The sequence below is a fragment of the Schistocerca americana genome, chromosome 1 (assembly GCF_021461395.2).
Source record: "Schistocerca americana isolate TAMUIC-IGC-003095 chromosome 1, iqSchAmer2.1, whole genome shotgun sequence".
NCBI lineage: Eukaryota > Metazoa > Arthropoda > Insecta > Orthoptera > Acrididae > Schistocerca > Schistocerca americana.
In genome coordinates, this window is record NC_060119.1 from 33213716 (window position 1) to 33240135 (window position 26420).

A 26420-nucleotide genomic window follows, 5' to 3' on the forward strand; every position below is an offset into this window, starting at 1 on the left:
ACAGCCTCTGGGAGTTGAGAGTCTTGAGCATCTTTTCACGGCTTCTACAAACTCATCATAGTTGGAAACTGAGGGTTCTATGCGTGAAACTTCTGAGTCAAGGAGATCAGCAAACTTCTGCCAGTCTGCTTTCTTGAAATTGTATCGCCTTCGGAATGATGTGATTCTAGGAGTAATGGCTGCAAACACTTGGCAGCCTATGGGGCGGTGTTGAGTATTTGGTATCGGATTTAGAACAGTTTTTCTGCATTGGTGAGCTATGTTCTCGCTAACAAAAATTAAGTCGGGGTTATACCCACGTTTCCAACGCCCACTGTTAAAAGATGGTGGGAGTTTATTATCATGGACAAGATTAAGATGGTTGGTATCAGCCCAAGTCAAAACTGCTTCACCATTACTGTCGTCCTCAGCATAACCCCAAACACTGCTATGACTATTGAAATCTCCAACAATAAAGTGAGCTTGTTGATTGGTGTAGTTGTCTGTAGGTGAAAATTGGAAATCTGCTCCTGGGGGTTTGTAAATTGACGACACAATACAACCATTCAGTTCTACAGACAGTATTTCAATATTGTTAAATTCTGTAAGTGAGGTAGAGAGAACAGCTATATCGTTCCTCACAAAGATAGCACTGCCATATTGTCTATGGGGTCGCTCAACTGCCAGTTTCATCCCAAGGATTTTTGGTCTTCTCATGGTGTCATCTCGATGGGTTTCTTGTATACATAAAATATCACACCTAGGTTCCTTGGCAATATGTTGCAGGAGTTCTTCTTTGGCAACAGACAATCCTTCTATGTTGATTGATACAATCACAAGGTGAGGTCTTGATAAAGACCTTTGGTTTCCATTCATAGTGAAACCTATAATGCAATGCTTTTGGAATGCTGACGTTCAGTTCAGTACTGGAGAATCTAGTCCAGTACCTATGCAGGGGCACCACGTGCAGGAGTCAGCTCTCCTCTCAAGGTGAGAGGAAATCACAAAGGTATTTAAGGAGGTTCGAGAGGAAGTTGGAGAAGATATTCAAGAAGGGTCAAGAAAAGGAACACTCAGATGCGTGTAATGAGATGCAAGAGACACCTATTACTTTTCTGGAATGTCAGCATCTACTGAGTCACAGTTGAAAGCAGTTTTAGACACAGACTTGTTAATTTAGATACCTATTTCAATTCTTGGCATGCCAAGCATATTGCATGCTACTGTGATGTTAGATGATGAAATGAGCAGCACGTGGACAGACGGTGATAGTACTGAATCAGATGCTAACATTTTTGTTATGCATTCACGTGTATTGTCAGTGGAATGGAAGATTCAGACAGAGCATGTGTCTATTATTGTTACCCAGATGTCGAGTGTTGTGAAACAAAAACAATATTTAGAAGAAAACTTATTGTTTGTTAGGTTGTGAGCAAGAAAAAGAAAACTTGTCATATGCAGAGTTTGTGACGATGCTCCTGGCAAAATACTGGTATAAAAAGATGAAACATGAGAGGTTAAATTTGATTTGCAACTTTCCATAGAACCACAGGTATGATGAGATGTACTTTAAATTTTTGGAAAAGGAAAAAGAGAGAAATCAGATAAGTTTTTGCTGATTGTTACTGTATTACAGTTTAAGTGTTTTGTAGTGCTGTTTAATTTACTGTAATAGTAGGTTGCAAGTGACAAATGTGGATGTTGCCATAGGTTAATTGGCATGGAAAAAATATGTCAGAACTGTAGGTTGGTATTTCACTGCAGAGAATGCAGTGGGAAAGCTAAAAAAGTGTCAGATAAGGCTCTGCTGTGGAGGTGTAGATTATGTAAACAAGAGAAGAAAATTGTGGAACAGGGGAGAAATATTTGTGCTCTCCAGGCAGAATTAGAAATGACATATTTTGAATTAAATAGGATGAGGGGGAAAAGAGATAGTGGGAGTTGGGAGAATGTGAGAATTAGTAGGTAAAAGGAGAAAACCTCATATCACATTTCAAATTTTTGTTAGCAGTCAGTTTGAATTTTTACCTAAAGTAGGAGAGGAGCCTCAACCAGTTTTGAGTTCAGTAGGATACAGCAGATTCAGGGGCATGACTTTAAGGCTAGGTCTGTAAAAAGTCTCGTACAAAACAAAAGAGCCTTGTTAGTAGGGAGGAGTAATGGGAAAGGTGTAGGGCAGTTGCTACAGGAAAAGGTACATGTCAAATACCAGGTCACAAGCATTGTGGAACATAGTGCAAAGCTTAGCCAGGTGACAGAGAACATATGGGCTTGTGCAGAGATTTTGATGGCTAGCATAAGGTACTTATAATAGGAGAAGAAGGAAAGAGCCTGACTGCAACATAGAACAGAGCATTAAAGGTGACCTGGAGGAAATAGGAGCAGCAACAGCACACACTTACATGGAGTTTGTCAAGGTTTTGCAGCCCTGGAGTAACACAGCTGTTAGCTGTGTGAACGAAGAGCTGAGTGAATGCTTTTGACTGAAACAAAGACTCATGTGCACTGTGCCTGTGGCTGCAATTGGGAGATGGGGACACATTGATCATGGCCTGCACCTGAATAGGAGGACGAAGGAAAGATTAGTTGATCACCTGGCAGAAACTGTAATATTTTTTTTTTTTTTTTTTGGGGGGGGGGGGGGGGGGGGAAGGGACAGGAGCACAAACACACAAGACAAAATCCCTGTGGTACAAGCCCATAACACATGTAACAATTTACAGAAAAATAGAATTAGTTTCATCAGAACATTAGAGGGTTGAAAAAAAAACAGGTTAGATGACTTTATTGAATACTTAGAAGATGTGGAAATTCTGAAGTGATAGATGTTCTGTGCCTCTCTGAATACCATATAATCGCAGAGATAGAGAAGTTAAATGTCAGCATTACAGAGTTGCATCATTTTTGTGTAGTATTAACATGGAGAAAGGAGGAGTTGCAGCATGTGTAAAAGTTGGACACACGGTTGGAATTATTGAAACAAATAGTTTGTGTGTTGATCAGAACCTAGAAGTACTTGCTTGTGAGTTGTTACTGCAGAATACTTCTCTGGTAATTCTGACAGTCCATAGATCACCTCTAAGAAACTGTCAGCTATTTATGAGAAATCTAAATGCAGTATTGAGCCACCTGTCAGACAAGAAGAAACGGTTAGTAGCTTGTGGAGATTTCAATGTAGATTTCATACATGAACTAGGGTTACTGCTTGGGTGTTTCAATCTAATTTCAGTAGTCAATTTTCCAACTTGTGCACAGAAAAATAGTAGGACACTGATTGACATCATTTTTGTAGGTAGTACTCAGGCTGAGACAATTAATGTGTACTCAGTTGCTAATGGACTATCTGATAATGTTGCACAGTTAATGAAAGTAAACAGTATGGCAACTTACAACCTTGAGGCAGGTGCATACAAAGAGAACATTATACAGTGTTTTAAGAGTAAGCTAAAGGGTGTGGTATGGGATGAAGTATATGTAGAAATAGAAAAAAAGCAAGCCATGGCTAACTAAGAGAATTAAAATCTCACCTAAGAGGAAGAGGGAAGTGTATGTAAAAGCCAGTGATCTGATGCTACTTGCATACTACAGCAGATACTGTAGTATCTTAAGGAAAGTTTATTTATTTATTTACATTTTCTTTGCATGGAGCCATCATAATGATGGCTTTTGCAAACATCGTACTGAATACTATGGTTATATTTACGCTTATAAAATGCACTATATTCTGTAGCTGTTACTTCTTATGCCTATTTTTTACATTTATCACATTACAACTGATATGCTAATGCCTCATGCTACAATCACTATCTTAAAATTCGTTGAAAGAATATAAACATTTTTCTATTAGAAAAGATTTTAATTTTGTTTTAAAAACATTTCCCGTGTACGTTCTTGGAGCGTTTGGTAGCTTGTTATACCAAATCAAACCACTGATATATGGACTTCTAAAGTCATCAAAATGTCCAGAAGTATGCATACCCTGACAGAAATAAATGATACAGATACTGAAATAAGATCAGAACTATGTGGGACATTGTCAAGTGGGTGATAGGACAGCCAGTCAGTGCATAACAACTAAACAAATTGACAATGTTGTGATTGATAATTCACAAGTTGCAAATGCTTTTAAGAAACACTTTATAAATGCAGCTGCAAATATAGGATTAAATGGTTTAGTTGAAGTAGCATGAGAATAGATTAAAAATGTAATTCTACAACACTTTAAGCAACTGGAAGTAGCACCAATATCCTCCACTGACATTAATACAGTTATAAAAATTCTAAGGGACAAAAGCTCTTGTGGGGTTGATGTAATTTCAAACAGAATTCTGAGAAGCTGTTCCAACTCAATGAGTTAATGAGTAATATCCTTAGTGATGCAATGCATCACTTGCATAGGGTACTTTTCCAGACAGATTAAAATACACAGTTGTTAAACTATTTCATAAGAAAAGTGACAAGACAGACTTAAACAACTATCATCCAGTTTCCGTACTGACATCTTTTTCCAAAATATTCAAAAAAGCAATTTACTGAAGAGTAGTTGCACACTTAAGTGGAAGCAATTTACTTAGCAAATCACAATTTGGATTCCAGAAGGGTGTTCAACTGAAAATGCTATTTATATATTCACTCATCAAATAGTACAAGCCTTAAATAATAATATATAGCTGATTGGTATTTTTCATGATCTTTCCAAGGTCTTTGATTGTGTAGATCATGTTACTCTCTTTAAGAAAAAACCTCTAGTTTTATGGAATTGATGGCCTTATGTATAGCCGGTTTGAGTCATAATTAACAAACAGAATGCAAGAGGTTGTGCTGCTGTATAATTCAAACGATGTTGGACGAACTTTTTTTTTGAGGGGGGGGGGGGGGAGCACAAAGGGCATGACCATTAACTTAACATTCAACAAGTGAAATTGGTACTTCTTGCCGATGACACTAGTGTTATAATAAATCCCATGAGGGAAAGCAAAAGTGCTGGTAAATGACATTCTCCAAAAAATTATTAAGTGGTTCTCTGAAGAAGGACTCTCCCTAAATTTTACCAAAAGTGCACTATATTCAGTTCTATGCAGCAAATAGTCATACCAACAAGTGATGTAGCACAAGAGCAGGAATTATTAAATAGGGTAGAATGCTCCAAATTTTTCCATGTACATATTGATGAAAACTTAGACTGGAAGAAACACATTACTGAGCTTCTCAAACAAAAAAGTTCAGTTAGTTTTGTTCTTTGTATACTTGCTAATCCTGGAAGTGAACTTATCAACCTCCTGAGATATTTTGTGTATTTCCACTAAATAATACATGCATGTCAAAAGGAATAATGCATCGTTTTTCTTAACAATACAGGCACTGTAGATCGTACTTATCTGCCAATACCAGGCAGCAACTTTCAATAACAGTGTCCTCCCCTGAACAGGAATTACATAATGTGTGTACAAGTACAGGTTATGATGCAGGAACAATGACATATAGAAGTTTGGGTCCACTGTGGGTCATGCAAAACTAGCCACAGCAGTAGGGGCAACCACTCATGTAAAGCAGGAAATCTGGATTCAAGTACCGGTCCAGAACAAATTTTCATTGTCGCCATTCCCTTATACAGCTGACAGCTGTTCGTGTTCACAACTGTGAATACATTTCATCTATATTATTATTTAAGACCTGTACTATTTGATGAGTGAATGTATAAATAGTATTCTCAGTTGAGCTACCCTTCTGGAATTCAAACTGTGATATACTGAGTAAATTGTTTTCACTTGTATGTGCAAATGCTCTTGAGCACATTACTTTTTCAAATATTTTGGAAAAGAAGATAGTTGTCTAAGTTTGTCTTGTCACCTTTCTTAGTAAGTGGTTTAACAAATGTGTGTTTTAATCTGTGTGTAAAAGAATGCTGTTCAGGTGATGCATTGCATAAATAAGGACATTACTTATTATGTTGGAACAAATTTTCAGAATTCTGTATGAAATTTCCTCAACCCCACATGAGCTTCTGTTTTTTAGAAACTTCATAACATTTTCTGTATACCATGACAGTATCTGACTCCACTGCAGTACAGATTTGTTCTCATACTCCACATTTTATATTTTATGTTTCCTGTTTTTTTCCTTTACAGGTAGAGGTGGGGGAACTTCATTATATTTGTTATACATGGCTGCTGATTGTTTCATTCAGTGTTGGCACTTCAACCCATTATAAATAGTGGAATGAAAACTTGAAAATGGAAGACTTTGGAAGCAAAGCAAAATTGTTGCTACAAAACTCGTTAGTGCAAATTAGTAGATCTGGTATTGTGAATGGAAGGGAGCAGTGGGTGGCTAATACACAAAGTACCCTCTGTCGTACAGTGGCATGCAGAGTGTATATATAAATCAACTAATTTCTGCTTATTATCAAAGCAATTGCTTCTGTTTTTAAGCTGTTCAGCCCCATTGCATAAAGTCTGATTTGGTGAGAATGTTGTCTGTTGTGGATTTCTCTTTCTCCTCATGTCAATATGTCATGGGTAAATACTAATTCATTCAGTGTACAGTCAGTACTTTTATTACTCTACACATTAAAAAATTATGACATGTAAGGACAGTAGGCTTCTTTGTTCGACTCTATTGTTAATTCAAAATGAACCTGAACTTCTTCCTGTATTTCTACATATCTCTTAGTTTCAGAAGATAGCTGTTTTACTCAAGGATTGCTCATGTCTATTACTGTCCTACATCTTAATCATTAAAACATGGCAATTGCTGAAGACCCTTGGAAATGACCCAACAGCTATTCCCTCGGCCATCTCTGATATAACACCTAACCAGAGACCACATCAGCTACTGCTGAATGGCAAAGTTAATAAAAAATTGGTAAATCCAAAGATCCAGAGAATTACTGAGGAGAATAACTATTCCATTCTCATTGGAAGAATTAGAAACTGGAATAAGCTCAATGAAGAATAATAAAGCTGCGGGGTTAGATGACTTGAGGACGGAACAGATAAAAATGTTTGGACCAGCAACCAAGAAGTGGATTCTAGAGATGATGGACACCTGTCTCTCAAAATTGCAAAAACCAAAAATCTGGAGAAAAACCAAAGTTGTGGCCCTACTGAAACCGGGAAAACAGCCAACAGATGCCAAAAAAATTTCTGACCCATATCACTCATATACAAAGTTTTAGAGAGAATGATCCTCAGTCGAATCTCAGACCAAGTCAATCAAACACTGATCAGAGAACAATTTGGGTTCTGCCCCAGAAGATCATGTTGTGGACACATCTTGAACCTGACACAATACATAGAGGATGGATATGAATGCGGGCAGATCACAGGTGTCGCCTTTGTGGATCTTACTGCTGCACATGACACCGTTAATCACAGGAAAATGTTAACAAAAATCTATGCCATCACAAAAGACTTCCACCTAACACAGTTTATAAGATACCTGCTACAAAACAGACGTTTCTTTCTTACTCTACAAAAAAAGAGGAGCCGGTGGAGGGCACAGAGAAATGGTATCCCCCAAGGAAGTGTGCTAGCCCCACTGCCGTTTAATATTTACACTAATGACCAGCCAGTTAATCCTGTCACAAGATCTTTCATTTATGCAGATGACACAGCACTTACCACACTAGGTAGAACATTTGAGGAAGTGGAAGGAAAACTCACAATAAGTCTTGAGGCATTATCTAACATTACAATAGCAACTACCTGAAGCCAAACCCCTTCGAAACACGGGTGTGTGCATTCCACTTATGGAACAAAGAGGCACGGAGGAAACTGAGAATAACCTGGAGAGGCCAACAGTTGACCCACTGTGACACCCCAAAGTACCTCGGAGTGAAGTTGGACCAGTCCCTCACCTTCAAGGACCACTGTACAGATACAAAAATGAAAGTCAGTGCGAGGAACAACATTATTAGGAAATTGACCGGCAACAACTGGGGAGCACACCCACAGGTCTTCTGCACATCTGCCCTCACTTTTTGCTTCTTCGCTGCTGAAAATGCAGCACCTGTATGGCAGAACTCCAGCCATGCCAAACAGGTAAATATTGCCCTAAATGAAACAGGGTTAAATGTAACCGGCTGCTTGCGGTGGGCAACCCCTGTTGACAAAATCTACCACCTCATGGGCGTAGCACCTCCAGACATCCGAAGGAAAACAGCAGCTGAAGTGGAAAGAAAGAAGCAGGAGACTGATCAGAGACACCCCCTGTTTGGATGTGAACATCAAACTCCAAGACTCAAGTCGAGAAAAGCTTTCTTCGGACAATACAACCAATCCAGACATCACCTGCAGACCATAGGATACAACTCTGGTGTAGCTCATCATCAGAGAAATATTGGGACAACCCCAAGGAAGAACTTGCTACAGGTCATCATCTACCATACATGAAATGGAAGGTACTCAATAGACTGAGAACTGGAGTATCTCGGTGTAAGGAGAACATGAAGAAATGAGATACATCTCAGGGGACGAACTATGTGAGTGTGGTGAACCTTAAGACCATCAGCACCTACTCAACTGCAGGAAACTGTCGGAACCTGTGTCCATAGATCGCCAATGATAAGGCAGTCTATGCAGCGGAATTCTGGGCAGCATATGGAATATAAATATGCACATATTCTCTATAATACTTGTAATATATATGTATAATATGCTATGTATGATAAATCATATTTAATACGTTATGTTCTGGACACATATAAATAAATAAATAAAATCATTAAAACATTTTCCTTTGCAGTATGGTTTCTTAATTTCCAACAATATTATTCAGACTGTCTTGTTCCTCCGTTATTAATTTTCAAAGACAAGTCTCAGACCAGCATTGAGGACCTAGGCTTAGGGTACACCTTTGCTGAAGCTGTGCTGCTGTCACCTTGTTGTTCACATGTTGCATCTCACTGCTCATCGGAAGTCTTGTTGCATTTATGTTGCAGGCACATCGTGGTCACAGGTCACATAGGCATCTCACTCCTCACCAGAAACCTTTACCATGCATTTGTTCACATCACTAGTTGAGTGAATTACTTGCAGGGTATGAATCAAAATGATATTCTTCGCATCATCTAATCACAGTAATAGTGGTTTGCCATGCCAAAAATAGGGTTATTAAAAAGGAGAAAGAAGAGAGATACAGATCCACCCTTGCAATGTAGACTGACAACACTGCAGGTAGTTTCAGCAGTTCTATCAACAGATCAGAAATTATCCACATCACTTCTAGAGATAGTTGAGAATACCACAATAAATTACACAGTTGATTTTAAATATTACTGAATCAAAATAGATCCAAAAACAAAGATGATGCGACCCACCAAACAAAAGCGCTGGCAGGTCGACAGACACACAAACAAACACAAACACACACACAAAATTCAAGCCCTCGCAACAAACTGTTGCCTCATCAGGAAAGAGGGAAGGAGTGGGAAAGACGAAAGGATGTGGGTTTTAAGGGAGAGGGTAAGGAGTCATTCCAATTGAATTTTGTGTGTGTGTTTGTGTTTGTTTGTGTGTCTGTCGACCTGCCAGCGCTTTCGTTTGGTGGGTCGCATCATCTTTGTTTTTGGATATATTTTTCCTACGTGGAATGTTTCCCTTTATTATAACCTGAATCAAAATAGAGTAAGATATGAAGATTTGACCCAAATTATTTAATGTAATTTCTGTGGAAGAGTGATTCGTAGGCCTACTCACTCAGAGATAATATTTCATCAGTTTTTATCCACATCTACTTTATGTACTATACATGACAGTTACAGATTTTTGTGCTGATATTCTATTTTAAAAAAAAGAAAATGATGGTCTAAGTGAAACAGAGAAACTAATGCACCTAATGTTACCTGTCATGAAGAGTTTGTGATGATCACAAAGAGTCCCAGGTAACTCTGCATCCAAATAGGCTGAAATAAGGGCCTGTTTAAAATTGTCACTTGTAGTTCTTGTTTTTAAAAATATCTCATAAGCTCACAACAAACATTACCATCTGTGTGTGGTGATTTCGTTGGTCGGATACGTGCTGCGCAAATCCAGTCAACCTACAAAGGACATTGTTTATAAAACAACATTTTAGAATATTGCTCAAGTGCATGGTGTCCATACAAAATAGGACCTTCAGAAGAAGGGCAGCACCAAAAGTTGCATATTTGATCTACTAGACAGTGTCATGGAAATGCAGAAAAATCTGAAGTAGATGTGAACTATTGCTAGTAAGACTCTCTATGAAGTTTCATGCACCAGTATGAGGCGAGGAATGTAGGAATATTAAAGCCTCCTGGATATTGTTCCTGCAGTGATTGCAGAGACAAGGTTAAACTAATAACAACTTCCACTAAAGCATTTAAGATGTCATTTTTCCTGTGCTCCATACACAAATGGGATGGGAAGAAACTTTAACACACAGCACAATGGGAAGTGCCCTCTGCCATGCACTTCACAGTGTTTTGCAGAGTATGGATATAGGTTGAGATGGAGAAGTAGATGTGTGGTGCATGAGAAACCTCGGAATGAGGAACACTCAAACATGGCACAGCTGGACTGACCATGAAACAGCTAATCACAGCACAGGTTTCAGGACATATGGCGATGGTCATGTAGCAAAACACAAAGCAGCTTCATATCGTCACCTGGTGAGGATCACAGCAAGCAGCAGGGCGAACAGTGATGGTATAGGTTAAATACGACAGTAAGACTCTGTGGGCTTGATTCATCATTGCTGGGCCATGCTGCTGAGCAGTGAGGTGCCAGCATAGATGCACTATCACTAGGTTGGCCTAAATCCATGCTGTTCTTCCTCCACAAATTTCCTTTTTGTGTTCTCCAGGTTGCACTTGCAAATCATTGATACATAACTGATCATATCTTTCAAATTTTCACATTATTATCTCCTGTTTACACTCAGTCATTGACTATATTGGTAGGTCCCCATATCAAAAACATTACCCTGCACATCCATAAGTTTTTAGTCTATTGATTTTATTAACCCACGTCAGATTATTTTTAATAGTTTTGTGTTACTAATTTCTTTTCCAGCCAGGTCAAGTTGCTTTGAGTTTCCTTATCTTTAGAAATGTGAGGTGTGTTGTCCTGTGTATTATCACATTCTTTACTGTACATCAGTATATCAGAATATGATCTCAGTTGACATAAAACCATTTCATTTCCTGTTACTTCTTCATGTGGATGATCTGTTTACCTGATGGGTTCAGTACTATCATTCTTAACAGAATTATAAAAATGATAATGAATTTCATTTTTCCTTTTCTGTTCACTAGATTTTCTTTGCTCTTCTGTGTCATGAATGAAACTGATGTTTTTGCCTTCAAGTTTTTCTTTATCTAATCTAAAAGTATTTTTTCTACATTCCTACTTGATACAGACCTGATTTCATTTTGGAGTGCCAGTTTTTACGTTATTGGCCCAGCAAGTCACTTATTTTGGTTTCTTATGTGATTCTGTCCCATTAAAATTTACCTGTTGCCCCATCATGCTTTTTGAGTTTATTACAATCTTCATTTAGAGATCTCATTTCTTTGTTCTTCATCAAGACATTCAGTAAAATTATTTCACTATCACTGACACACTTCCAACTTTCTTGGTCTTTCAGAATAAAATCACTGGTTGTTCCACTTTTGCAACCACCAAACTGAGCCAAGTACTTCTTACAACCAAGCTGTTTATCATGAATCAGTCTAAAAGGCAATCACTCGGATTTATTTTGACATAGCTGTGTTGACTGAATGTAGGTCAACAGATTGCATAAAAGCTAGACACTGCCATATGTGGACAATGGAGCCATTATATGGGGCAGTGAAATATTGGAAAAACATTTTATGCAGTGATGAATCACATAATACAATGCTGTGCTTTGATAGAAATGTGCAGAATTGAGGAAACCTAATCGGTGACATCTATATGTGAATTTAGTCCCTTCAGTTAAATTTGTGTTACTTATTATTTTTGCCTGTTTCTCAAGTAGAAAACTTAGTAGTCTTATTGTTTCACGAGGAGAGAGCTACAAATTTTTTTTGACTTCCTTGCTGTGTGCCATCAAAGAACTGATTGGGAACAAGCATAACTTATACTGAAACAAAAAGCCATTCATTTGCAGTACATTGTTCGTGAGAGAGTGATTTAACAGCTAATCGTGAGACAGCTATGGATATCAGTGCTTGGAATCTTGACTCTACAAAAATTCATAGTGTGTTTTAGAATGCCAACTTCACTCCAGAAAATGATGACTCATACAATTATTTGTCCACATTGTAACTATCCACAAAGAACAATCTGCAGTTTTCTGTAAAAACTGTTTTTCTTTTATCAGAAACACATTTTTATGAGTTATAAAAGGTCCAAGCATTATAATAATAATAAAGATTTTATTGTCTTTAGGCCATTACCGCAATTGACAACGTCAAATGAAGTTACAATTTATAATACAGTGTGATAAGGTATTGACTACTGAAATATTTTAGCTTATATTACAATAAATGTACAGTGAGTCATCTGTTGGATTACTGCATTTTACAGTTGAAGAATTCATTGATATCATAGAACGGGTGGGCAATAAACCATTCATGCAGTCTTTCTTTGAATGTATGTTCAGGAAGATCCCGTATGGCATGTGGCAGCTTATTAAATAGTTTGTGCCCTGTGACTTCATAGCTATTTGTTGATTTTGATAGTCTGTGGTAAGGCGTGTATATGTGTTTGATGCTTCTTGTGTTGTAACAATGTACATTTTCTCTACGTTTCACATCTTGTAGGTTCTTCTTCGTAAAGATTAAGACATTGTAGATATAGAGGTTTATTACAGTCATAATTTTTTTGTTTAGTAAATAAGGGTTTGCAGTGAGCCTATACAATAGGTTCTCTGATATGTGTGTTAATAAAGAGACTTCTTAAGTAATACAATCCAGTACATTGTCCTGGATGGTGAATGTTCAACGGAGATGGGGAGTATCATCAGGAGTGCCTCACGAAAGTTTGGTAGGACCACTCTTGTTCTCTATATATGTCTGATTGATATGGTGAGTAGCAGTCTGTCACTGTTTGCTGATGGCGCTATTGTATGTGGGAAAGTGCCATCATTGATTAACTGTAGGAGGATCCAGGATGACAGAATTTTTATTTGATGTGATGAATGGCAGCTTGTTAAATATGAAATAATGCAAGTTAATGCAGATGAGTAGGAAAAACAAATGTGTAATGTTCAAATACAGTATTAATGCTGTTCTGCTTGATGCAGCCATGCCGACTAAATATCTAGATGTACTACAGCAAAGGAAATAGAATAGGTGCATTAGGTTGGTTAGTAGGGTTGGTCAGTGGACAACTCATATTTATTGTCACGATTTTAGAAAAGTGTAGTTTATCTGTAAAGGAGACTGCATATAGAACATTAGTATGACTCATTTTTTTAATACGGCTCAAGTGTTTGAGATCCCAGCCAGATCGAATTAAAGGAAGATATCAAAGTAATTCAGAGGCATGCTGCTATGTTTATGTTACCAGTACATTAATACATTCGATCAGACATGAGAAGTACGTATATGTATTGGGAACTAAATGGGTCTCTCTGGATGGAAGATGACACTCTTTTTGTGAAATACTGTTGAGAAAATTTAGAAAACTGACATTTGCGGCTTCCTGCAGAACAGTTGTACTTCTTGCGTAAGGACTATAAAGACAAGACAAGACAGATTTTCTTAAGACGACATATAGATAGCCATTTTCCCCTCACTCAGTTTTCAAGTAGAAGAGGACAACAATGACTAGCAATGGTACAAGGTAGCCTCCACCATGAACTTTATGATGGCTTGTGTAGCACGTATGTAGATGTAGGAAGACACACTGACTTAATCCCTTACAGTCTTTTTAAACAGTTTTTTCCCAGACAGTAATTTATTACAGTGGAATGGCTCAAATTTTCTTGGGCATAGTTAGCTGTGTCCAACTACTACAATATAAAACGTAAGAATAATACCAAATAGATTTTACATCATTGTAAAGGGTATGGAGTGGAGTTCTGTAGTGTCACGCAAAATCTTTGAAGTCTGACATAAAGAAATTAACTGAGAATCATTACAACTTCAAAGCAAAATTGAAAATATGCTTTAATACCAAAACACTTATAAATTATCTGATTGTATAGATTCAAGGGGTGAAGACAAGTTAGATGCATGACAAGTGGCAACATATTCTGCGCTGTTAAATCGTTAAAAAAAGGTACATCAGTAAAATCAATCTTGCTGTAGATAAATCCAACTCTCTGCTATATTGCTACTCCCACAGGTGTCAGTTGTGGGACAGCCTTTGTGGTACTTGGATGAATAGAAAATAATAAGTGGTAAGTTGAAGTCTAGGGTCCATGAGGTACGCCTAGATAATGCTACTGGCTGAACACTGCCTGCAAAAGGCAGATGTCCAGGTCTGAGTTCCAGTCTAGCACACATTTTTCACTTTTCCAAAATTTTGATGAATTAGCTAATCAAAAAGAAAAAGGTGAAGAGATAAGTTGAATATGTTTTAAGAATTAACAAGAAAATGGTACTGATGTGTATGAAAAATGCAAGTTAGAGAGAAGTGGTAGGACAGATAGAATGTCAATTTCAAAAGCATAGATAATACATTATTAACAGAACTGGAATATGCTGTCCTACAGGAAGCTGAAAAATGGAATGAAATGAAAAAGAAATATGTTATCCAATTACCTGCAGTTTCCCAAGAGGAAATAATATTGATAATGCTACAATTAAGTTTAAAATTTATTTAACCTTCATTGTGTACAAATGAAAGGAAGTAATAATTGATAATATATTGAATTTAGCATGTTGAATTTATTTATCTCAGAATCTGTACAAAATATTTTGACAGTATGTAACTATCAGCAACTACATCATTCATTTAACTTGAAAAAAATAACAGCTTTTGAATATTATTTTACATCATTATTACCAGATAACTGGAGTTACTTGTACAGTATTATAAACAATTGCAACAACATAATAGGCACATTACAAAATATATACAATATCCTTAACAAAAATAAGTGTGCATTTATGTAAACAATGTCAGCACTACCATTACAACTGGCTGTCATCACTTTTACATTCATTTCAATAACAAAAATTTAGCTTTGCAAAGGTAACAGCTGTATTTCACAGTGATGTTAGAATATGATGCTACTCACACAGGTTTTGTCTTTCTTTACAAGAGGAGCCGTGCAAACTCTGAAATGAAAGTGAATCAATGTTAATTTGACACAATATTTTCTTTGTTATGTACTAATAACTGTAACATATTTTTGAACCAAGTTGATAGGTTCTTTAGTATTTTGAATGTCATTAATGTATAAAAGTTCTGGTTGAGAATTAAGAATTGCTTAGGAATAAAGGAAAAGATTCACCAAAAGGCAGAAGTTCTGCGTTGTTGATAGATATGCAAATAAAAGGTATGGAGCTTTGCGAACTTTTGGAATGAACTTCCTTTTTCAACAAGCTTGTAGGAAAAACATGCACACACACACACACACACACACACACACACACACACACACACACACACAGAGCTGTCTCCCAACACTGTGCTTAGTCAGCTGACAGCACTATCCTGGCCCATGGTGAATGTACTCGTGTGAGGTGGGGGTGCGGAGTGGGATGAAGTGAGGAATGGAGAGAGGTGGGAGGCAGGGAGGGGGTTGGGGAAAAGCATCTGGCAGCTCATAGAAAAGTGAGGAGCCATCTGTGGGCTAGTTAAGAGGCAAAGGTAGAGGGGGCAGGTGGCAGACAGCTGACAACTAGCTGACACAAACTGGGTAGGGTAGTGGGACAGCGACTGGTGCCCCCTCCCCCCTCCCCAATCACACACACACTGTTGGGTGGGGGGGTGGGCAGCAAGTTAACTTATGTTTAGGACAGGGAGGTTACAGGAGTGAAGCATGTGCTGTAAGGATAGCTTTGATCTGCGCAGCACAGAAGAGCTCGTGGTGGTAGGGAGGATGCAGGTGGCACAGGCTGTGAAGCAGCCACTGAAATCTCACATGTTGTGCTCTGCTGCTTTTTGTGCCACTGAGGGTCCATCTTGCTTTTGGCAACAGTACAGCAGTGGCCACTCACTCTAGTTGACAGCTGGTCGGTTGTCATATTGATGTAAAACACTGTGCAGTGGTTTCAGCAGAGCTGGTATATAACATAACTGCTTTCACAGGTGGCCTGGCCTCTGGTGGGGTAGGATAAGTACGTGACAGAACTGGAGTAGATGGAGCGGTTTGGTGGATTGAGCGTTTTGCATCTGGGCCTTCCACAGGGGTGCCATCCCTGTGGCAGGGGATTGGGAGTGGGAGTGGCATAGGGATGGACTAGGATGCTGTGGAGGTTGGATTGGCAGCAGAACACTTTGAGAGGGGATGGTAGTATCTTGGCTAGGATATATCTCATTTCGTGGCATGAGGTGACCTAATTCATAGACATACCGCCCATGTCATATCCCCATACATCCCTGATCCTTACATCCACTGCTAGAACCAACCACAAAAACATGCCCTCCATGTCACCCAACACCATTCGGGACTGGAATGACTGCACCACATCCTTTGTCAGGGTCTGATCATTTATCATCCCTGAAATGAGGGACATCCTATCCAAAATACTTCCTTTCCCTCCCAAAGTGGTGTTCCGCTGCCCACCCACTCATCCTCCACAATATCCTAGTCCATCTCTATGCCACTCCCACACCCAGTCCCCTGTGACAGTGATCGTAACCTCTGGGAAGACCCAGATGCGAGACCTGCCCAATACATCCACCCAGTGCCACCTACTCCAGTCCTGTCACAGGCTTATCCTACCCCATCAGAAGCCAGGTGACCTGTGAAACAGCCATGTTGTATACCGGCTCTCTTGCAACCATTACACTGCATTTTAGATTAGTATGACAACCAACCAACAGCTAGAATGAATGGTCACCACCAAATTGTTGCCAAAAACAAGGATCCTCCCACCAACACCAGCTACTCTCAACTGTGCAGATGGGAGCTATCCTTTACATCACATCCTTCCTGGCTAAACCGAAGGTAACTTGCTTTTCCCCCACCCCCACTCAATTGTGTGTGTGTGTGTGTGTGTGTGTGTGTGTGTGTGTGCGCACATGCATGCATCTGTGTTTTGCCTACAAGTTTGAAAAAGGAAGTTAATTCTGAAAGCTAGCAAAGCTCTGTATCTTCGTTTGTGTACCCATCGACTATGCAGCACTTCTGCCTCTCAGTGAATAAATGTGTAACTCGACAGACTTCATATGTTATAACAAACAATGTTCTATGTCTTGTTACCTAATGCCATTGAGTGGCACTGTCATAGATTAGATTAGATTAGATTAGTACTTGTTCCATAGACCATGAATACGACACTTCATAATGATGTGGAATGTGTCAGGTTAATAAAAGGTGTCTACACAAGATATTACATTACACAAAATATTACATGACATATATATATATATATATATATATATATATATATATATATATATATATATAATTTAATAGAGGGAAACATTCCACACGGGAAAAATATATCTAAAAACAAAGATAATGTGACTGTATATGTGTGGATGGATATGTGTGTGTGTGCGCGAGTGTATACCCGTCCTTTTTTCCCCCTAAGGTAAGTCTTTCCGCTCTCGGGATTGGAATGACTCCTTACCCTCTCCCTTAAAACCCAAATCCTTTCGTCTTTCCCTCTCCTTCCCTCTTTCCTGACGAAGCAACCTTTGGTTGCGAAAGCTAGTACTTTGTGTGTATGTTTGTGTGTCTATCGATGTGCCAGCGCTTTCGTTTGGTAAGTCACATCATCTTTGTTTTTTTTATATATATATATCTGCTTGTGTCTGTATGTGTGGATGGATATGTGTGTGTGTGCGAGTGTATACCTGTCCTTTTTTCCCCCTAAGGTAAGTCTTTCTGCTCCCGGGATTGGAATGACTCCTTACCCTCTCCCTTAAAACCCACATCCTTTCGTCTTTCCCTCTCCTTCCCTCCTTCCCTCTTTCCTGATGAGGCAACCGTTGGTTGCGAAAGCTAGAATTTTGTGTGTATGTTTGTGTTTGTTTGTGTGTCTATCGACCTGCCAGCGGTTTTGTTCGGTAAGTCACCTCATCTTTGTTTTTATATATATTTTTTTTCCCACGTGGAATGTTTCCCTCTCGAAAGTGCTGGCAGGTCGATAGGCACACAAACAAACACAAACATACACACAAAATTCAAGCTTTCGCAACAAACTGTTGCCTCATCAGGAAAGAGGGAAGGAGAGGGAAAGACGTAAGGATTTGGGTTTTAAGGGAGAGGGTAAGGAGTCATTCCAATCCCGGGAGCAGAAAGACTTACCTTAGGGGGAAAAAGGACGGGTATACACTCGCACACACACACATATCCATCCACACATATACAGACACAAGCAGACATATACAGAGGCAAAGAGTTTGGGGAGAGATGTCAGACGAGGCGGAAGTGCAGAGGCAAAGATGTTGTTGAATGACAGGTGAGGTATGAGTGGCGGCAACTTGAAATTAGCGGAGATTGAGATCTGGTGGATAACGGGAAGAGAGGATATATTGAAGAGCAAGTTCCCATCTCCGGAGTTCGGATAGGTTGGTGTTAGTGGGAAGTATCCAGATAGCCCGGACGGTGTAACACTGTGCCAAGATGTGCTGGCCGTGCACCAAGGCATGTTTAACCACAGGGTGATCCTCATTACCACCAAACACTGTCTGCCTGTGTCCATTCATGTGAATGGACAGTTTGTTGCTCGTCATTCCCACATAGAATGCGTCACAGTGTAGGCAGCTCAGTTGGTAGATCACGTGGGTGCTTTCACACGTGGCTCTGCCTTTGATTGTGTACACCTTCCGGGTTACAGGACTGGAGTAGGTGGTGGTGGGGGGGTGCATGGGACAGGTTTTACACCGGGGGCGGTTACAAGGGTAGGAGCCAGAGGGTAGGGAAGGTGGTTTGGGGATTTCATAGGGATGAACTAAGAGGTTACGAAGGTTAGGTGGACAGCGGAAAGACACTCTTGGTGGAGTGGGGAGGAGATCCATCCTTCATGAAATCCTCCCCACTCCACCAAGAGTGTCTTTCCGCCGTCCACCTAACCTTCGTAACCTCTTAGTTCATCCCTATGAAATCCCCAAACCACCTTCCCTACCCTCTGGCTCCTACCCTTGTAACCGCCCCCGGTGTAAAACCTGTCCCATGCACCCTCCCACCACCACCTACTCCAGTCCTGTAACCCGGAAGGTGTACACGATCAAAGGCAGAGCCACGTGTGAAAGCACCCACGCGATCTACCAACTGAGCTGGCTACACTGTGACGCATTCTATGTGGGAATGACCAGCAACAAACTGTCCATTCGCATGAATGGACACAGGCAGACAGTGTTTGTTGGTAATGAGGATCACCCTGTGGCTAAACATGCCTTGGTGCACGGCCAGCACATCTTGGCACAGTGTTACACCATCCGGGCTATCTGGATACTTCCTACTAACACCAACCTATCCGAACTCCGGAGATGGGAACTTGCTCTTCAATATATCCTCTCTTCCCGTTATCCACCAGGCCTCAATCTCCGCTAATTTCAAGTTGCCGCCACTCATACCTCACCTGTCATTCAACAACATCTTTGCCTCTGCACTTCCGCCTCGACTGACATCTCTGCCCAAACTCTTTGCCTCTGTATATGTCTGCTTGTGTCTGTATATGTGTGGATGGATATGCGTGTGTGCGAGTGTATACCCGTCCTTTTTCCCCCTAAGGTAAGTCTTTCTGCTCCCGGGATTGGAATGACTCCTTACCCTCTCCCTTAAAACCCAAATCCTTTCGTCTTTCCCTCTCCTTCCCTCTTTCCTGATGAGGCAACCGTTGGTTGCGAAAGCTAGAATTTTGTGTGTATGTTTGTGTTTGTTTGTGTGTCTATCGACGTGCCAGCACTTTCGTTTGGTAAGTCACATCATCTTTGTTTTTAGATATATTTTTTCTCACGTGGAATGTTTCCTCCTAATATATATATATATATATATGGGGGGGGGGGGAAATTGGGGAAATTACCCATTTACTATATCCAAAAATTCATCTAATGAGTAGGAGTTGCCATTAAGAAATTCTTTTAATTTCCTTTTAAATGCTATATGGCTATCTGTCAGACTTGTCATGCTACTAGGTAAGTGACCAAAGACTTTTGTGGTAGCATAATTTACCCCCTTCTGAGCCAAAGTTAGATTTAACTTTGAGTAGTGAAGATCATCCTTTCTCCTAGTGTTGTAGCCATGTGCACTGCTATTACTTTTGAATTCGTTCGGATTGTTAATAACAAATTTCATAAGAAAATATATACATTGTGAGGTTACAGTGAAGATCTCTAGCTCTTTAAATATGTGTCTGCAGGATGATCTTGGATGAGCTCCAGCAATTATTCCGATTACATACTTTTGAGCAATGAGCACACTTTTACTCAATGATGAGTTACCCCAGAATATGATACCATACGAAAGCAGAGAATGAAAATAGGCGTGGTAAGCTAATTTACTGAGATGTATATCACCAAAATTTGCAATGACCCTAATAGCATAAGTAGCTGAACTCAAACATTTCAGCAGATCTTCAGTGTGTTTTTTCCAGTTCAACCCTTCATCAATGCACACACCTAGAAATTTTGAATATTCTACCTTAGCTACCGATTTCTGATCGAAGTCTATATTTATTCATGGCGTCATTCCATTTACTGTGTGGAACTGTATGTACTGTGTTTTGTCAAAGTTTAATGAGAGCCCATTTGCAGAGAACCACTTAATGATTTTCTGAAAAGCATCGTCTACAATTTCACCAGTTAATTCTTGTCTGTTGGGTGTGATAGCTATACTTGTATCATCAGCAAAAAGTACCAGCTTTGCATCTTCTTGAATACAGAACGGCAAATCATTAATATATATTAAGAACAGCAGAGGACCCAAGACTGAACCTTGTGGCATCCCATTCTTGATTGTACCCCAGTATGAGAAATCACCAGTTTTTTGCATATTATGTGAACTGCTTATTTCAACTTTCTGCACTATTCCAGTTAGGTATGATTTAAACCATTTGAGCGCTGTCCCATTCATATCACAGTACATGAGCTTATCTAGAAGTATTCCATGATTTACACAGTAAAAAGCCTTTGAGAGATCACAAAAAATCCCAACGGGTGACTTCTGGTTACTCAGAGCATTTAATATTTCATTAGTGAAAGTATATATAGCATTTTCCGTTGAGAAACCTTTCTGGAAACCAAACTGACATTTTGTTAAAACTTTATTTTTACAAAGGTGTGTAGCTACTCTACAATACATTAATTTTTCAAGAATTTTGGGTAAGGCAGTCAGAAGAGAAATTGGGCAGTAGTTGTTGACATCAGACATATCCCCCTTTTTATGCTGTGGTTTAACAATGGCATACTTAAGTCTATCTGGGAAAATACCCTGCTTCAGAGAGCTATTACATATGTGGCTAAGAATCCCACTTATCTCTTGGGAACAAGCTTTTATTATCCTGCTGGAAATGGCACCAATTCCATGTGAGCTTTTATTCTTGAGAGAGTTTAGTATCTTCCTAATTTCAGAAGGAGAGGTGGGTGGAATTTCAGTTGTATCAAATGGTGTGGGTAAGGCCTCTTCCATTTACTGCTCGCTTCTTCTAATGAACATTTAGGTCCTATTTTCTCTACATCATTTAAAAAATGATTATTCAAAATGTTTTCGACTTCCAGCTTGTTGTTTGTCAAGTTTCCATTTGCTTTGATGGTAATGCCATCATCCTCTACTCTTGGTTGCCCTGTCTCCCATGTAATAATATTCCAAATTGTTTTGATTTTGTTATCAGAGGTATTAATCTCAGACATGATGCACATGCTTCTGGACTTTTTAATAACCTTTCTCAATGTAGCACAGTAGTTTTTATGATATTTAGCTGTTTCTGGGTCATTACTCTTTCTTGTTGTTAGATACAGTTCCCTTTTGTGGTTACAAGATATTTTTATTTCTTTAGTAAGCCAAGGTTATTTGCATGGTTTCTTATAATTAGATTTAACTACTTTCTTGGGGAAACAGTTTTCAAATTCTCTTACAAGTGTATCATGAAATAAGTTATATTTTAAAGTAGCATCGAGTTCCTTGTACACCTCATCCCAGTCTAACTGCTGAAGATTTTCTCTGAAATTTCTAATTGTTGAGTCATTAATTGAATGCACAACTTTGGAGGGTAGTTTTGAATTACTGAATGGAGCTATGTCATGTACTGTAACTGGCTGAGCACCATGATCAGAAAGGCCATTGAATTACTGAATGGAGCTATGTCATGTACTGTAACTGGCTGAGCACCATGATCAGAAAGGCCATTCTCAACAGGACAATAATTTATGTTTTTAAACTTATCTTGGTCTATAAAAGTGTTATCTATCAATGTGCTGCTGTCCTTTACTACCTGAGTAGGAAAATTAATGACAGATGTCAAATTGAAAGAACCAAGCAAGACTTCCAGGTCATTCTTCCTATTACACTCTTTCAGTGAATCAACACAGAAATCCCCACAAATAATAATTTGCTTTCCGCTATCTGACAGATAGCACAACAAGACATCCAAGTTTTCCAGGAATAAATGAAAGTTTCCTGAAAGGGACCTATATACTGTCACAATTATAAAAGGGCCCTCCTTCAGTTTAAGTTGACAGGCACATGCTTCTCTATGTTGCTCTAGACAAAACTTTTTTGTATCTAAGCTTTTTACACAGTGATGACTTTTGACATATATGGCAACTCCTCCTCTCACCTTATTCTCTCTACTCATATGTGCAGCTAGTTTATAACCACTGATATTAACCTTCTCCATATTAGACACAATGTGATGCTCAGACAGGCATAGTATATCTATAACATTTTCAGATTCAATGTCATCTAAACAAACCAGGAGCTCATCTACTTTATTCCTCAATCCCAGAATAATTTGGTGAAAAATGGTAACATTATTTTTTACTTCACTTTTGTGTGAATCTACTTTTTTCTTTAATCCACCAATATTTTGATTAAATATGATAACATTATTATTTACTTTCCTATTGTGAGAATCTTGTGGGTTTTGGACCTCTTTAGCACCTGCTTGCCTGAACTTCTCATTGGACGCTGATATTAGTCTAAAAAAGAGGTACGTCCATGAGTACTAGTGTCTCCTATTAGGGATTTCGCCAACAACCCTGCCAGTTTACCCTTTCCTTTCCTATTGAAGTGTAGGCTATGCCTTGTGAAATCCCCCCTGTCAGTATCCTCGACAGGAACCATTCCAATGTCTGACAGAGTGGCCAGCCTACGCAACTGATCCAACTCCATATTTACTATCCTGACAGAGTGGTTCAACTGGGGCTGCTCATGCCGCACGAAAGCAGGCACCAGCCCAACATTGGTATGGGTCATTGCAGGGGCTATTTTCACCAGGTCACACTCAATACCGTAGCCCTGATCCCTATCAATACTGTTTCGCACTCCACCCACTATCATCACATATATCCTGAAGAATGCTTTTAGCTGTTAAACAATAGTAATATTAGGAATACACTATTTTTATCACAAAAAGAGGATTTACATAGACAAAAAAATTCATTGTACTGTGTGCTTATTCACATGTGATGAAAAAGATCAAATTTTATTTGTCCTATTTTTTAAATTTAATGTAATGAAAAAAAAAATCACTTGGTCATTTATAAACTTATTGATGTGCTAAACCAATGTAATTGTCCTCCTTCTCATTATGTTTACTTATGTTTTATTTTGATTAACTAATTTTCTTGTATTATGGATTTAAAAAAAAAACATTATAATACAGGATACTTAAGTCTAATTATATTTATGGGTATGGTTATATTTCCACAAACTGCTTGAGTGGAACCCATAAAAACAAATCTTAATAGTTTTGATTACTTTTTCTATTTTTTAAACATCTCTGGTCTTATATGAATACCTTGGTTTCATGACTTTGATTCCTAGTTCTGCTAATCTGTAATGCACTGATGTGAATAAGCTTGTTGCTTTTTTAGTACCATAATATCCTTGGAGGTGTTTGGATTACCAGTGTGCCTGCAATTGGTGTGGTGTTGTCAGTTTGTCCTGGTGTCTGACCTTACAGACTGTCAACAAGAGAAAATGGTTGCTTTTGCTCTGCTGGTGTACTCATGACTTTGGTTGGAAATCCACTAGGCATTTCTAGAGCTGATGTATCTAGTGCTGCCATGATACTACTAATGGGGAAACTTTTCTAGACTTCCTCAGAGAGACAGGAGAGTATTAAGGAAAATTGTTACATCCAATAGGAAGACCATTACCACTAAATGAACTACTGATCTTAATATGTGTCTAGAGAATGAAAAGTCAATAAAAATAGTGTGACAGTAACTTCACAAAAAATACTTTCATGGAAGACCTGCTGCTGCCGAACTCCCAATCTTTTCAAGGGCAAGTTGAAAAATTAGTTAATAGAAAGATGTTTATACTCATTAAAAGAATTCTTTTACATACTGCAGTATATTAGTGGTGGTATTGTTATAATTGGCTAATTGATGTGTATAATCATTATATGTATGGAGTGATATATAATGTGCTAATGTGTTTATAACTTTATTGCATGGAATGATATACAATGTGCTACTTGATGTATATATCCATTCTTGGAATGACATGATATTGAAATAATTGTACAAAAAACGATGATGTCCAAGACTGTAAAGTTAACATGGACAAATAAACATTATTATTATTATTATTATTATAAATCTGGTGAATACAATGAAGAGATTTTAGTAGTTCAAGGAACATGACAATTCTGTGACTAGCAATCTGTACGGCACTATAACATTGTCCAGTGAGTGTGCTTTTGTATTAGCAGGGCTTTTTTATGTATAATGAACACCCAGAGCTCCATACAATCCAGATAGTATTTTTCAAACTGTGAAGCATGGTGGAGGTTCTCTATGATTGTTTGAACTGTCAAATAGTTATTTTTAATGGACCCTAAGTTCACACAGAAAGAAAATCTAAATTTATGAAACAGTAAATGTGACCATAGTAACTCAGTGATGAATTAGGAGATTACATATTTAAAAATGTTCCCACTCACAACTGAAAATGCCCCATGCTGTGATGATAAATATGGTCATAGAACATTAGTAGGCCTCTGAAATCACTAAATGTGATACTAATGAAGCCATTGTAGTCACAATTAGAAGAGGGGTAAATGTAATGGTATAAAAGCTCATTAATCACAGTTAAAGACTTAACTGTGGTTGCATTGAAGAGGACTCGAGATGTTTTGGATCCCAGAGGTGGCCCAGAGCATCAGTTATATGAGGCATGTAGTCATGTTACTGAAAATTCATTCTATTGTTTGTGTTCCACTCAAGATTTTCCATTATTATGTTCAATGTTGTTTCGGAAAAGTTTACTAATGTACAATAAATGTCTGTCAGCTTCAAACAAATCTGAGGCAGTACTCCAGGACACAAAATGATACATTACCTTCATAGTTGATCCTCCCATCTCGATCTACATCAGCCATAGCCAACATTTCATTCAGGTCTCCTTCTGTTACTGTCTCTCCTATCATATCCATGGCTGACTTGAGCTCATCCTGGAAGAGATAAGGGGTATAGTTAATTCACAGATTCACATCTGTTAGTTACTGAGTACTTAGTTTATGCTTATATAACAATGAAAATAATCAATTTCTGACAATATCTACTACCAAAGTGGTGGCAGGAGAACATGCATATAAAAAAAATTTTAATTATGCAAGCTTTTGGTGACAGTGGCTTCTTCTTCCATCAGAATGGTTGAAGGGGATGGAAGAGGGGTGAAGGGAGAGGGAGAGGTAGTTTTTGGAAAAGTCACCCAGAACTTCACATCAGGGGAGACTTATGAGACAGGATGAGAAGGAAACAGTGATTGTTGGGGACTGCACTGGATGAGATTTGAAAATCTTCCACCTTCAAGCTCTCAGGTTTATGCTTAATTTAATATGATACTGGAAAGTCCTTCGTGGAATATAAATAATGGAAAAGTAGATGAAACAACACAGTATCGTTAAGTTCATGACAGGTCCAGAAACTAAACTGGAAGAGTTAAACTGTAATTTTGGCACAATGTAGCCATGGAGGGTGCTATGGCTGAGTGGTTGCCTTTCCCTTGTTTTATGTACCATCCAGAAATTTGCTTTACCAGAAAAAAAATAACACATGCGCACAATTTCCTTTACTCCTTCTGTTATTTATACTTAATTTAATTTAGTAATGAGTGTAAAGTTCTAGATCTAGAATGAAGGAACTTTGTTATCCTGGACTGTTTGAGTATCAGCAAACTTTAATGGGTCTAGAACATAA

General features: G+C 38.6%; 1 protein-coding gene across 5 annotated transcripts in view; it reads right to left on the reverse strand.

The window, feature by feature from the left end:
• Nucleotides 1–14798: 14798 nt before the first annotated feature.
• The window catches only part of LOC124620272 (calcium-binding protein E63-1), a 602105-nt gene continuing 590483 nt past the window's right edge, over nt 14799–26420 (reverse strand). For all 5 annotated transcript variants that reach the window (XM_047146959.1, XM_047146943.1, XM_047146951.1 and 2 more), the window contains 2 exons: nt 25561–25672; nt 14799–15211 (listed from right to left, as the gene is read on the reverse strand). In XM_047146959.1, coding sequence (XP_047002915.1) covers nt 15189–15211; nt 25561–25672 — 135 coding nt within the window. In that variant the 3' untranslated portion in view covers nt 14799–15188. The remainder of the gene's footprint in view (nt 15212–25560; nt 25673–26420) is intronic.